General features: G+C 44.0%; 1 protein-coding gene across 1 annotated transcript in view; it reads right to left on the bottom strand.

The window, feature by feature from the left end:
• NIPBL (NIPBL cohesin loading factor) overlaps positions 1 to 15,335 on the bottom strand; it is a 1,064,356-nt gene that overhangs the window by 643,049 nt on the left and 405,972 nt on the right. The window contains 2 exon segments of the mRNA XM_030191924.1: positions 2,398 to 2,501; positions 13,797 to 13,886. Of these exon segments, the coding sequence (XP_030047784.1) occupies positions 2,398 to 2,501; positions 13,797 to 13,886 (194 nt within the window).

Here is a 15,335-nt window from a genome sequence, read left to right as displayed (position 1 = left end):
AGTGGGGTAGTTTTGGAATTTATTGTGGTCTCTGTGAAACCCTGAGAGACCCACCTGCTGTGGACTACTGTCACAGGCAGTGGGTAAAAACTAGGAGAGAGTAGCTGGGGAGGGCCCCAGGGGGAGACCAATGCTTTGACATCAGCTCTAGGTGGTTGCCTAGGTTGGAGCTGGCCATTTGATTGAAGCTGAAGCCAAGGAAGGAGAGAAGGCATATTTAACCACCCCGGGTCTTGCCTTGTGAGAGGACTTCCAAGCGCAGGGGATTATGGGGTGAATTGCAGAACATCGGGGATTGCAACCTCCCTGTACCCTACGGATTACACCTTAGAACTTGAGCTCTTAAGCAGCGTTAGGGGTCCAAGAGAGCTAGACTTACACTCCGTTGTAGGTTTAATTACTTGCCAAAGACTTGCATAACATAGCATCTTCAGAAACTACCCATGTTTCACAGAAATCTCCCTCAATGAATACTGGATTCATCAAGGTAATTATGTTGACAGGGATTCCAACATTAAACATCTGCTCTCCAATAGAATATGATCAAAACTGAGAAAGTTGCAAAAATAAAACACTTGAAATTAAAATAGTTGCTACTGCATTTTTCTCTAAACAAAAACAGAAACTTAAAAAAAAGCTGCGCTGCTCATGAACAGCTCACGCCTTTATTGGAGTTCAGTGATTTCTACAGTTTATTATACTCCCCAGACATAAGTAGTATATTAGAATGGTGATTTCTATAGCCATATCCCTGCAAATTCAGATTAAAAATAAGCCTCAGTTTTAAGAATTCCTAGGACCCCTCTATCAAATTAACAGTTATGGAAGAAAGGATTCATATTTGAAAATTACTTGCCTTTTTTTTATATATATCTCAGCTCAATTCAAGTTACAAACTGCTACACAAATTATTTCCCTAAGCTATGCCTGAGAGAACAGAGGGGGAAGTGATTGCCCAAGGTCACAAGTACAGCCAGTGGGAAATGCAAGATTTGAACCCTAGCTTCCTTGGTTCTTAGCTTGCTGTTCTAACCAGTCCTCCACTCCTACATCAATTTGGGAAAATTTTAATTCAAAAAGTATCAGAATTCACCAACAATTGTATGCAGAAATTCATTAGCACCCACCTGGCTAAGAAACAAGTTAAATAATTTCAACAACAAATCTTTCTTATAAGCAAAGCCCCTGAATGCTTGTAGAGCATATACATCTATCTTTACACTCAACACATCCTATATAATAATTCTCACCTCCAACATTCTATGCGTCTGCTTGCCTGTGTCCGTAATTTTCTTCACAGAAGGGCTCTGAAGCCCCGAGGGTTGGCGGCAGGAAGGGGGGCTCAGGAAATCGGAGGAAGGGGGGTCCGGAAATCGGAGGAAGGGAGGTGGGGTCTGGAACACTCGGCGAGCAGGAGGGGTCTGGAACTCGGAGGGAGGGGGAGGAAGGGGGTCTGGAACTTGGGAGGAGAGGAGGAGAGGGGAGGAGGGGGGAATGCACCACCTGTACAAAAACTAAAAAAATATAAAAAAAAACGGGGGGGGGGGACCCTGGAACTCGGAGGGAGGGAGAGGGGACGACGACCCTGGAAGACGGAGGAAGGGGGGACACTGGAACTGGGTGGGAGGGAGGGGCCCCAGGCACACACACTCTCTCTCACAGACACACTCGCACCCAGTCTCACTCTGTCACACACACACACACACTCGCAGATTCATTCTCTCTCTCTCACACAGTCACTCTCACACACACTCTCTCTCTCTCTCTCTCAAACATACACACTCCGAGAAAAACCTTGCTAGTGCCCGTTTCAATTGTGTCAGAAACGGGCCTTTTTTACTAGTGGTTATATAAAGCATTTAAGTTCTCATCACAATCTGTTATTAGTACACGCCTAGTGACAAACTGACTTGTGAAAAATAAAATTTCATAGAGTTTAATTGGGAGATACACATTCATTGAGCAGGCTGTAGAAATGAAGAACCATTAGATCCAAACAAAAATATATGGTTACATTATTGTTATTAAGTAATGGATAATAGACTAGGACACACACAGGTTGAATTATTGTCAAATTCTTAGACATATACCACAGATAAATTAATAATCTCAAAAATGTTAGCAATAATCATGCTGCTAGCAAAGATCTCTGTAAAGCAACTGGTAAGTCACCAATCTATATTTGCATTCTTGCAAGTTTTCATGAAAATCTGTGATGCTAGCTTGCATGGTTAAAATATATGCAATCCCTCACTGTGTATAGCTTTAATTGCAATTACCCCACCACTCACACACAAATAAATAATTTCATGCTGTCTTTGAAGATTTCAAACAAACACCTCAAAGATCAGTACCAAGATTTTATTCAATAACTATCTTCAAGCATTATCCACATACCTTGTCCATAATGCCCATTGCTTTAATTTTTGCCGATTCACTACCCAATTCATTAAGTTGATGCTTTCCCAACAACAATTCCTGAGGAATTTCATCATCATCACCTATAAGATAGTGAGATGTATATTATTTTATATTTAACAAGGCACTTATGATCTTTGACAAAACCTTTTGTAACATGTGCAGAATGTTCAATAATGCATCTCTGGGTTAGAAGTTAAATATTCTTCAGAAAAAAAGTAAGTTTCATGGCAAAAATTTTCTTGTGCTGGGCATGTCCTCTTCTGCATTTTGATTAGTTCTTGGATGAGAAAATTCAAACTTAAACTTTATTGACTATGTGTCAATAGACCGTAAAAATATCCACTCTCACCCATGATTAAATTTTGGAAGTTTATTTCTACGAAACTGTATCATGGGATCATCATAATACTTTGATAAAAAGTTCTCTGTTCTTGATGAGGAAACTATGGCGCATTACAAAATTTTTTGAAATTCAGCAATTTAGACTACTGGTACAATAATTATTGCTTGCTAAATTAGATTATTATAATCTAATATGCATAAGTGCATCAAAACAAATAATTCAAAAATTACAGACAATTCAAAACACTGCAGTAAGGTTGATTTTTTCTTTGCATAAATATGACAGAATTTCAAATTATTACATAGAATTGCATTGGTTGCCTATTGAAGCTAGACTACAATTTAAATTTTGCTGTGTGTTATTTGAGTTCTGACTGGGTTATGTCTGGAATATTTAATCTCACTTTGAATTACCTTACCTATTAGATCTAGAAGACCTTACAATTAATTCTTTTTTACTTTTCCACCTACTAAGGTTATATAAAAAAATTACTTGTTTAATTTTCCTTCTTTTAGGAAAAATTTAAAGACTTTGCATTTTAAAACATTTTTTTAAGTTATGTTAATTTCTTAGGGGTCCCCTGTTACAAAGCTCGCTAAACAGGAAGTACCGCTGGGCTACCGCAGCAGCCCAGCAGTACTTCCCACACTCAGCACACTGTCATATCCGAAGCTACAAAAATATATTTATTTTTGTAGTGCCAGGGTGTAGCCAGCAGTAATCAGGCAGGGCAGTGCCGTGCGCTGCCATGGTTACCACCAGGCTAGAGTGGGAGCCCTTACCGCCAACTCAATGGGTGGAAGTAAAGGCTCACCCCCACCCGCGAAATGGCTTTACTTGCCGCATTTCCATTTCCTGCAGAAAAGAAAGACTATCCTTTCACCAGCTGAGGTAAAAGGGGGCCTCGGTACACGTCATAAACATGCGCCAGTGCAAGCCCCCTTTTGCCGCAGCTTGGTAAAAGGGACCCTTTGCGTTTTAGTAATATTTTTTCACGGAGAGAGTAGTGGAGGCTTGGAATGCCCTCCCACGGGAGGTGGTGGAAAAGAAAACGGTAACGGAATTCAAACATGCGTGCGATAACCATAAAGAAATCCTGTTCAGAAGGAATGGATCCTCAGGAGCTTAGCCGAGATTGGATGGCAGAGCCGGTGGTGGGAGGCGGGGCTGGTGGTTAGGAGCCGGGGATAGTGCTGGGCAGACTTATACGGTCTGTGCCAGAGCCGGTTGGGGGGGGGGGGGGGGGACTGGTGGTTTGAAGGTGGGGATAGTGGTGGGCAGACTTATACGGTCTGTGCCAGAGCCGGTGGTGGGAGGCGGAGCTGGTAGTTGGGAGGCGGGGATAGTGCTGGGCAGACTTATACGGTCTGTGCCCTGAAGAGGACAGGTACAAATCAAGGTATACACAAAAAGTAGCACATATGAGTTTATTCTGTTGGGCAGACTGGATGGACTGTGCAGGTCTTTTTCTGCCGTCATCTACTATGTTACTATGTTAGCTATGTCATGTAATTTTCAAAATATTTTCTTGGTTCTTAATGTGAATTGCTTAGAACTATTTGGTGTTAGCAATATATAAATGCAATATAACGTAATGTTTTAGAACAGAGATGATAATTAGAGGCTGTATGTTCAGGTCCTAGGCACAGTAAGCACCAATTGTTAGTATCAGCTGCAACTGGAGGAGTGGCCTAGTGGTTAGGGTGGTGGACTTTGGTCCTGGGGAACTGAGGAACTGAGTTCGATTCCCACTTCAGGCACAGGCAGCTCCTTGTGACTCTGGGCAAGCCACTTAACCCTCCATTGCCCCAGGTACAAATAAGTACCTGTATACAACATGTAAGCCGCATTGAGCCTGCCATGAGTGGGAAAGCGCGGGGTACAAATGTAACAAAAACAAAACAAACAAAACTAGTACGCTTTGTAAAACCACTGGGAGTTTTAAGTGACATCAGGGGCAAAATAGCCAAAGCAAAATCAAATGGCTCAAATAGTCCTACTAATTCTGTTTCAGGGTTAAAATACAGATATTTATTCAAACATGTTTCTGAATATATCTGAATGGTACAGAAGTACAACTTTCCTATAAGCAAGGCAGCCCAGCACATGAGCTGTACTGCTATACTGAGATATCAGTATGAGAATCTTTAGCAGCAATCACAGAACAGGAAGCTCAGTTCACTGATGGACTTATTCAACAGATATTTGGAGATGGGAGTGGTCACATAGGAATGGAGAGAGGTAACTGGAGCTTCAAAAAAGTAGTAAGAGAGAGGAGAATGAAAACAACAAAACTAATTAAAGCTACATTAAAGAAAAAGTTATCGAACTATCTATAACCCTGTGGGTTGCAGAATCCAACACAGCACTGGTGGTGGATATGTGGAATGCCCTCCTGTGGGAGGTGGTGGAGATGAAAACTGTAATGGAATTCAAACGTGTGTGGCATAAACACAAAGGAATCCTGTTTAGAAGGAATGTATCCACGGAATCTAAGCGGAGATTAGATGGTAACGCCAGTAACTGGGAAGCGAAACCGGTGCTGGGCAGACTTCTACGGTCTACGCCCTGATCGTGACTGAATAGATAGGGATGGGCTGGAGTGTAAATTTTAAGGGGTTTCGAAGTAGGCTTCAGAACTTAATACAAGAACAGTGTTAGGCAGATGTCTATGGTCTGTGCCCTGAGAATGGCAAGGACAAATCAAACTCGGGCATAAAGTAACAAATACTTTAATGAGTAAAATGAGTTTATCTTATTCGGCAGATTGGATGGACCGTACAGGTCTTTATCTGCCGTCATTTACTATGTTACTATGGTTACCAGAGAAAGGTTGTGTCAAACAAAATGACAGATTTCTTCAACTGGATAACTACAGAATTAGATCAAGATCCTGCTGTAGATGTGATATACTTTGATTTTAGCACAGATTTTGATATTGTCCCCTTTAAAAAAATTCATCAACAACAGCTGGGAATGAGTCCTAAAGTGGAGCACTGGTTGAATGACAGACAACAGAGGTTAACAGTAAATGTAATTCACTCTGAAGTAAGAAAAGTGATTAGTGGGGTGATTAGAGATTGATCCTGGGGCCGGTTCAGTTCGATATTTATATAAGCAACCAGGGCCGTGGAGGTGGTGTCTGTAAAATTGTACCGTCTCCAGCTTCAAAACAAAAAGTTACACTATATGGTAGATTTATCATTTTGTACTTACATATATCTTTGTCCTAGATCTAATTTATATTTATCAGTACTTTAGATTGAGAACAAAAAAATTAGGGGTATTTTACTAACGTGCGCTAGCGTTTTTAGCTCACGGTAAAAATCAGATAGCGCTAAATGCTGAGATGCCCATTATATTCCTATGGGCATCTCAGTATTTAGCGACAGCTGATTTTTAGCACGAGCTAAAAACACTAGCACGTGTTAGTAAAAGACCTCTTTAAAGTGTAATATCAGTAGGAGTCAGAGCTAGAGTTGGAGTCCGGCAGTAGAAAAACAGAGGAGTCAGTCGAAGGTTTGGTGTACCAACTCCACAGTGCTGTAAGAAGTATCACAAAAGTGTTAGAAAGAAAAGTTTGCCTTTCAGCAGATGACATTAAGACTTGCAACAAAGTGGACACCGCAGAAATAGGAATCAAAACGGGATGTGATCTAGAAAGCATAAAAAGCAGTCAAACACATGGCAATTCAGATTCAACGCAAAGCAGCCACAGTCATGCAGCTGGGGTGCAGAAATCTGAGGGAGCTCTCTATATAATGGGAGAGTTAGAAGCTGATAAGTACTGATTAGGAGAGGACCCCCCTCCCCCATTCCCAGGGTAATATTATGTATGGTCTTATGGTAGCGAAGACTGTGATAAGGCTATGGTCAGAGATAGACAGATTCTGAATGCATAGGGAGAGGCATAACTAGAAGAAAAAGATAAGATAAAAATCACCTGTACAATCTGGTGATAAGACATCATCTAAAATGTTTAGCTGTAGAGTCCATACCTCCAAAAAGATATACAGAAGCTTGAGACAGTTCCGAGAAAGTCAACAAAAATGTTGCAAGATTCTGCACCAAAAGCCATACGAGATATTTATTTATTTTTAACATTTGTATCCCACATTTTCCCACCTATTTGCAGGCTCAATGTGGCTTACATAGATCAGTAAATGGTGAACACCAGTAAATGGTGAACACCAGTTCCGGAGAAGAGAAATACATAGTTAAGGTAGAGGATACAGAGTGAATTTGAATACAGGAAGGAAAGTTTAACTTACAATAAGAACTGAAAGGTATTAGGTTAATTTCATTCGTAAAAGATTAACTACAACAATTAGGAACATTAAAACTACAAATCAAGATACTTTAGCAAAAAACAATTAAGGCTTAATGAATACATTTGTTTGGGAAAATTAGGTTCTTACCTTGGTAATTTTCTTTCCTTTAGACATAGCAGATGAATCCATTACGAGTGGGTTGTGCCCATCAACCAGCAGGGGGAGATAGAGAGCACTGAAAAACCATAATGCCTCATGGCCAGCTAGCTCCATCTGCCTCTTCAGTATTTGAAGCTTCCAAAGCAGTGTTACACCGCAAAGCATAATAACATGAACTTTCCTCACAGCGGATGAACGCCCCAAAACTGGAGCTATAATTCAAAGGAGGGAATGAACTCATCCTCCTGAAGGGAATGAACTCATCCTCCTGTAACTGAACAGAAATCCTGAAGACTGTTTTCCAACTTCTCCCAATGAGGGAACATATCTACAGGAAAAACTGAACATAAATTAACGTAAATCACATAATGAACCACTGAGGGAGGGCTCATGGATTCATCTGCTATGACTAAAGAAAAGAAAATTACCAAGTAAGAACCTAATTTTCCCTTCCTTGTCATCCAGCAGATGAATCCATTACGAGTGGGATGTATCAAAGCAATCCCTAGATAGGGTGGGAACAAGCCACACCACGCGCCAGCACCTGTGCTCCAAAATGCGCGTCTCCAGCCTGTAATGTCGGGCAAAAGAGAGCTTAGAAACCCAAGTAGCTGCACTACATATCTTTTGAAAAGAGAGTGATCCAGTTTCAGCTCTTGTGGAATGTGCCTTAAAGGCTTCAGGCGGAGGCCGGCCAGATAGCAGATATGCTGAAAAGATAGCTTCTTTGATCCAACGGGCTATAGTGGCCTTAGACACTGGAGATCTTCTGTGCGGACCTGACAAAAGTACAAAAAGATGGTCAGAGGTCCTGAAGGCATTTGACAACAGATTCGGTACCAGAGGTAACGACAGGGAATCCTCTACCAGCATCCGCCGGAGGTCCACATACCACGGCCTCCTGGGCCAATCCGGGGCAATGAGAACCACCTCTCCTTGGTGGAGCCGAATCACTACCTCTCCTTGGTGGAGCCGAATCCGCAGGAGTACTCGCCCTATCAAGGGCCACAGAGGGAACACATACAGGAGGCCCTGAGGCCAGGGTTGAGCCAAGGCATCCAACCCTGCCGAGCGAGGATCTCTCCATCTGCTGTAGAAGCACGGGACTTTGGCATTTGTGATTGACGCCATAAGATTCATTACGGGCTTTCCCCATTTGGCACATATCTGCAAGAATACTTTGTCTGCAAGTTCCCACTCCGCTAGGTTAATCTGATTCCTGCTCAGATAATCGGCTTGCACGTTGCTCTGACCTGCAATATGAGCTGCTGACAGAAACTGCAGATGAAGCTCGGCCCAGTGGCAAATCTGCGCGGCCTGCGCTGCTAGTGCTATGCACTGAGTGCCTCCTTGGCGATTTATGTAGGCCACTGCTGTCGTGTTGTCCGACAGAACTCTGACAGCCAATCCTTCCAGGGTCAATTGAAAGGCCAGAAGCGCCTGGAAAATCGCTTTCAACTCCAAGCGATTGATGGACCACTCCGACTCCTCGGGTGTCCAAAGACCCTGGGCATGCCTTCCCTGGCAATGTGCACCCCAACCCTTCAGGCTGGCATCTATTACCACCAAGCACCAATCGGGGAGCGCTAGCGGCATTCCTCGCCGCAGCATGCTGTCTGAGAACCACCACTCCATACTGAGCCGGGCCGCAGGGAGCCATGTGAGTCTGCATTGATAACCCTGAGATACTGGAGACCACCGTTGAAGCAGGGAACACTGCAGAGGTCTCAGGTGCGCTCTCGCCCAAGGCACCACTTCCAAAGTGACCGTCATCGACCCCCAACAGCTGGACTATGTCCCAAGCTCACGGGTGAGGCATCCTCAGGAGCAGACGGACCTGGTTCTGAAGCTTGCACCACCTTTGCTTGGGTAGGAAGACCATCCCCGATGCTGTGTCAAACCGGACCCCCAAATATTCTAGAGATTGAGAAGGGGTCAGGTGACTTTTGGCTATATTGACGACCCAGCCCAGAGATTGCAGTACTGAGACCACTCTGGCTGTAACCTGATGACTCTCTTCTACAGGGTTTGCTCTGATGAGCCAGTCGTCTAGGTACGGGTGAACCCGGATACCCTCTCGCCTGAGAAAAGCAGCTACTACCACCATGACCTTGGAAAAGGTTTGGGGAGCTGTGGCGAGGCCAAAAAGGCAAGGCCCGAAACTGGAAATGTTTTCCCATCACCGCAAATCGCAGAAACCTCTGGTGCGGGGGCCAAATTGGTATGTGCAAGTAAGCTTCTTTCAGGTTCAGAGACGTGAGAAACTCTCCTGGGTGTACCGCCGCAATGACGGAGCACAGGGTTTTCATGTGAAAATGCCGCACATTCAGAGACTTGTTGACTTCTTTTAAGTCCAGGATAGGCCGAAAAGACCCTCCTTTTCGCGGCACCACGAAGTAAATGGAGCAACGGCCAGAGCCGCATTCGGCGGAAGGCACGGGGGAAACCGCTCCTATATGAATCAAGCCTTGCAAGGTCTCCTCTACTGCCGCCCGTTTGGCGGCAGAACCGCATCGGGACTCCACAAACACGTCTCTTAACGGGGCCTTGAATTCTATTCTGTAGCCTTCTCTGATCAGGTCCAAGACCCACTGATCTGAGGTAATCTTGGCCCACTCCTCGAGAAAGAGGGAAAGTCGTCCTCCTATCACAGGAATTGAGGAGGGGGCCGGCGCACCACCATTGAGAGGGTCGCCCTTGAACTCCAGGTCTTGAGCCTGCTGCTGCGGAACGTTTGTCCGAGCGAAAGGAGTTCCTCTGCAGAAAACGGGCACGTGAACTGAACCCAGCAGAACGCCCCGGGCGGTACCTTCTAGCTTCATGGAAGCGAGGTCTGTAAGAGGAGGGAACCGCCTGACCCTTGGAAGAAGGCCGTGGCCTATCCTCGGGTAAGCGCTGGGATTTGGCATCCCCCAGGCCTTTCACAATTTTCTCCAACTCCTCACCAAACAGGAGAAGGCCTTGAAAGGGCAACTTCACCAACCTTTGCTTAGAGGCCATGTCAGCTGCCCAATGCCGTAGCCACAGAAGACGGCGAGCCGCCACCGCTACAGCTATCTGTTTAGCCGAAGCTCTGACCAGATCATAAAGGGCGTCAGCCAAAAATGACAGCCGACTCCATCCGCGGTGCCACCTCCGAAAGGGGCTCCGCTCCATCTCCGGGCTGTTCCACTGCCTGTTGTAAGCGAGGCAGGCTCGGGCAGCGTAGCAGCTGCATGCAGACGCCCGTAAGGATAGGCCTGAAATTTCAAAGGACCGTTTCATAGCTGCCTCCAGGCATGTCCTTCAGGGCAACCCCTCCTTCCACTGGGAGGGTAGTTTTCTTTGTCACAGCCGTGACCAGGGCATCCACTTTAGGCGCTGCTAGGCGCGCCAAATGCTCCTCACTTAGAGGGTATAATTGCCCCATAGCCCTGGCGACTTTCAAAGGCCCCCTGGGGTCAGCCCATTGAGCCGTGATAAGCTCTTGGGTGGAGTCATGCAAAGGAAAGGCTCGAGCAGGCTTCTTAGCACTTGCCATCCTCGGATTACCGGAGGAGGTCAGTACTCCCAGGGTTTTCTATAGAGAGGACCTGCAGGGCATCAGTAATAAGCGCTGGCAGCTCATCGCGGTGGAAAATCATCACCGCGGAAGGATCATCTGGATCCGGTGGCAATCCTGCACCTTCTTCTGGCTCTTCAGACCACGAAGGCCTGACAGACCCCTCAGAGTCCTCACATTCCGACCACCGGGGGTGGGGGGGGGGTGCGCCACTCTCTGAAGGGGAATCCACCCTTCTGCGCTTGTCTTGCGGCCATCTGTCAGGGGAAAATGCGCCTGACGGTAATCCAAGGCCAGGCTCCACTGGAGGGGATATAGAAAGCAGGGCCACAGGGCACCCCTGCAGAAGAGCTCTTTTTAACAGGTATGCATTATGCAGCAATAAAACAAATTCAAGGGAAAATGGCTCACCCTGTCCTCCCGGTTCCAGTCCGGGAGAAACAGCTCTTTTATCAGTCTCCACACGAGGCACCCCTCCAGGCTCAAACCCCTCTGCCTCAGCGGGGGTCGCGCCATGCTGTTCCAAAATGGTGTCGCTGCCAGCTCCACGGAGCGGGAAGGAACATCGCTCGCCATGCTCGGGCCGGCTCTACCGTCTGAAAAGCACGTCTTACAAAGCCCCGCTGCAGATTTGCGCTTGCCACAAACGGAACAGCGCCTTACTTTCTCAGCAGCCATCGCCGAAAGCGGTGGAAATTCAAAATGGCGGATTCGCGCCAACATCGTCCCAAACGTGGACCCTCCCCGGAGGAGCTACAAAATGCTGTTACCTCACCAGACCGAGTCTCCGAGCTCCGGTCACCCTGCACAATCAGAAGAAAACCTCTTTTCTGGGATCGCAGCACTAAAGAGCAACGCTTTTTTATTTTATTTTTTTTACGCTGTGAGGAAAGTTTGAGGCAACAGCGAAAAAGGCAAATTTCCAACTCCAGAGGATCAGTAGCGTGGGAAAGGCAGGGAAAGGGCGAACCTATGTGCCTGCATCCACAGCGTGGGCAAAGACAGGGACAAGGCTTGCCTATTTGTCTACTTCCACATCGGGGGCAGGGTAAGGCATGGAAAGGGCTAACCTATTTGCTTTTAAAGTGGGCACCATCAGCCACAACACCCCTGCTACAACTGGCAAAAGCACAGGAGCCACCCCAGGCAGATTTTCTGAAGGAGCTTGAACAAGCTGCAACCACCCTGCTGGGGAGATAGAGAATACTGAAGAGGCAGATGGAGCTAGCTGGCCATGAGGCACTATGGTTTTTCAGTGCTCTCTATCTCTCCATGCTGGTTGATGGACACAACCCACTCAAAATGGATTCATCTGCTTGATGACAAGGAAAGGTACAATTGTTAATTGGCATTTAGGATGGATTATTATTGTATGCTTCTTAAATAAATAGGTTTTCAATAATTTATGGAAATTCACTAAGTTGTGGGTTATTTTTATGGATTTTGGTAATTCATTCCAAATTTGCGTGCATATGTAGGAGAAGCTAGATGCGTATGTTAGTTTATATTTCAATCCCTTACAGTTGGGATAGTGGAGATTCAGGAATGTACGAGATGAGCTGCTAGAGTTCCTGGTTGGTAGGTCGATAAGGTCTGACATATACCCCGGAGCTTCACTGTGTATGATCTTATTGCAAACTTTGATATGCCTTAAGGACCTAAATACTACATACCTGTACCCTTGAGGAGAAATATATGTGCATGGGGGGCACTAGTAAGATAGACACATTTAAATAATTGAAAGGAACGATTAATGCAAAAGTGAGACAATTTTAACAGATTTGGGCATACTTGAGACTAATATGTAGTGCAGTGTTTTTCAACCAGTGTGACATGCATGGCACATTGATGTGCCACAGCTGCTCCCCAGGTATGCCGCAGGAAATTATGTCATTCCTGTCCCCTCCCCAGCCTGCGACCTGATACTATAAGATTTCCAATGTAGCCGTCAGCGGCAGCAATTCAGAAGCCTGCTAGCGCCAATCGGAGTTTTCTCTCTGACAACTTCCAGCTTCAGCATAGGTGGGAAGCATTACAAAAAGAGGGCTTGGGTTGGTGTGAGCAGGTTGTCTGAATTGCTGCCCAATATTGCCGTCACTATCAACCACAGTTGCTGACCGCTACAGGAAAAAAAGGTGAGGGAAAAACAGGATAAATTCCCCAGTTTGTGTACCCAGATATAGTAAGGAATTAATAGAAGACTTCATACTAAATCTTCTTTAACTTTGCCATACTGGCTCCATTATAGTGAATCCTTGAATTTGATGTGTGTGTTTCTGTGGCAGTTTGCTAGTTCTCATCACAAATTTTAACCACTGAAATTTGTGTGACATGTAGATTGTGTCCATTTTGTATGATCTCATTACTTTGTCATTACACGGGTAGTTCTATAAACTTGTGCCTGCCTGGTGGGAAGCTATTACAAAGGAATTTAGGCCTACAGACATACAGATCAGATGAGTGAAAGGATGTGATAACCACCAGCAGACTGTGTGTGTGTGTGGGGGGGGGGGGGGGGGGGGGGGATTTGGTTTTAAAATTGTTTTTGAATGCATGTTATTTGTGGCTAATTTTGCTATCTTTGAAATTATTGTTGACCTTTTGCCAACTAGTATCTTCGATAAAAATATTCAACTATAAAGGTAACACAATGATTAAAAATATAATTATTTTTCTTTAAACACAATCTTAATACTCATTTTGTTAAATGATAAAATATATATATATCCTTAAAAATGGATAGTGTGCCTTGATAATTTTTGCATCTTGCCAGTGTGCCGCGAGTTGAAAAATGTTAAAAATCACTGATGTAGGGCTATAGTAGGAAAGGAGCTGAAAATTCAGGTAAGACAGGTAGATGCGGCAATAATATTGATATGAGAGAAGAAACGGCATAGTTTACTACAGGTTGTATACTAAGAAAACTGGTTCTATTTTTTCTGATCCCCTTATAGTTAAATATGAACACATGAATTTGGAACTGGGTTGTAATTTGACAAGACAATGCACCATTTCTTCCTGTTTCTCTTTTTATTTCTAATTTGTATGATCTACTACTTACCAAATGCAGTAAAATCCATATCTTCTAAATTTTCCAAAATATTTTCTACTGAAGCACAGAATCTCTTAAATGTTGAGGAATCCATCATTTCTGTCAAAAAATTAATTTATATTCATGAGGACAATTTTCAATGCCATTTAGAAGGTAAACTGACTACTTTGAAAGTTGTCACCCTCTGCTTAACCAAATATTCATCACAACTTCCACAGTGTGCTTACTTTAAGCCATGCTGGGACACATTCCTGGAGGCAGAAGGATGACATATTAGGAAAGCTACATTCATAGATTTGAATTTTGGGTTGTCTGTGTGATGCTCAGCAGGAAAATTTTGTCTGCACAAAGAGCAGGTGCAAAGTCCAAAGGGTACTTTTGACTTCTGAAACTTGTAAGCAGTTCTCAAAAGTTAATCTACCTGTTGCCACTTTCTTTTGAAAAATAGCTATAAGGTTTGCAGATTAAAAATATCTGTGAATTTTGCAGCAACATAAGCACTTTAAATATTGTTCCAATATGTTTACAATAATGGCAAATTTTGTCCCTTACAAAAACATACATTTCCCTAACTGAAATACATATCTCACCCATTTAGGCTGAATAGCATATATTCCCTTATCTTTTGCTTGTCCTGTTTCTCTGTCCTAATTAGATTGTAAGCTCTGTCGAGCAGGGACTGTCTCTTCATGTTCAAGTGTACAGCGCTGCGTACATCCAGTAGCGCTATAGAAATGATAAGTAGTAGTAGTAGTAATATTAAAACTACTAGAACTTGAATACCTCCTCTCTCAGACACAGAGATTCAATCAATATGCACATATGGAAACTGGCAACCAAACTATTAAGTCTGCATTCTATTACTCAATATCCATTTATTATCTTATATAAACAGAGCCTAATAATTCACCTACCCAAATCTGAGCAAGTCAGTTTCCCCTATATGTCTTATTCTTTTTCTTTAAGAGGAGCGGTATTTATTCTTAGCTGATTCTTTTTATTTATTTGTTGCATTTGTATCCCACATTTTCCCACCTATTTGCAGGCTCAATGTGGCTTACATAGTACCGTAAAGGCATTCGCCAATTCAGTAGAAACAGTTACAATGTGATATTGTGTTCGGATAAGGTACACGTTTCAGGTACAATGGGATCGAAGAGAGGAAAGGTTGTAAAGTGTCCGTTTCGAGTTTTGCTTTTGCTGTGTTGCAGTTACAGTGGGGGTCGAGGAAAGGAAGGCTATGAAGTGTCCATTTCAAGCTTGGATTTGCTGTGTTATGGGGTGTAGGTGTTTATGTTGGGTCAGTGAGATATGCCTTTTTGAACAGGTTAAACACCTGATCAGTTTTGTTGCTAGGCATAATCTCTCAGCATAACCTCTCAGCTAAGCTCAGCCTGTCTGCTACAGTGCCACTCTCACGACAGCAAAGATTCTGAAGGGAATTGGGGGTGGCTCTCTGACAGCTTAAGCTTCAAAGGCAAGGGCAGACATTACAGTTTACAAAAATGGTTTTGGATAATTCATTTAAAAAGGAGGAAACATTAAGCT

This window comes from Microcaecilia unicolor, chromosome 2 (genome assembly GCF_901765095.1).
Source record: "Microcaecilia unicolor chromosome 2, aMicUni1.1, whole genome shotgun sequence".
Lineage (NCBI taxonomy): Eukaryota > Metazoa > Chordata > Amphibia > Gymnophiona > Siphonopidae > Microcaecilia > Microcaecilia unicolor.
The sequence above is the reverse complement of the archived record's forward strand: the minus strand, read 5'-3'. Positions and strand labels throughout refer to the sequence as shown.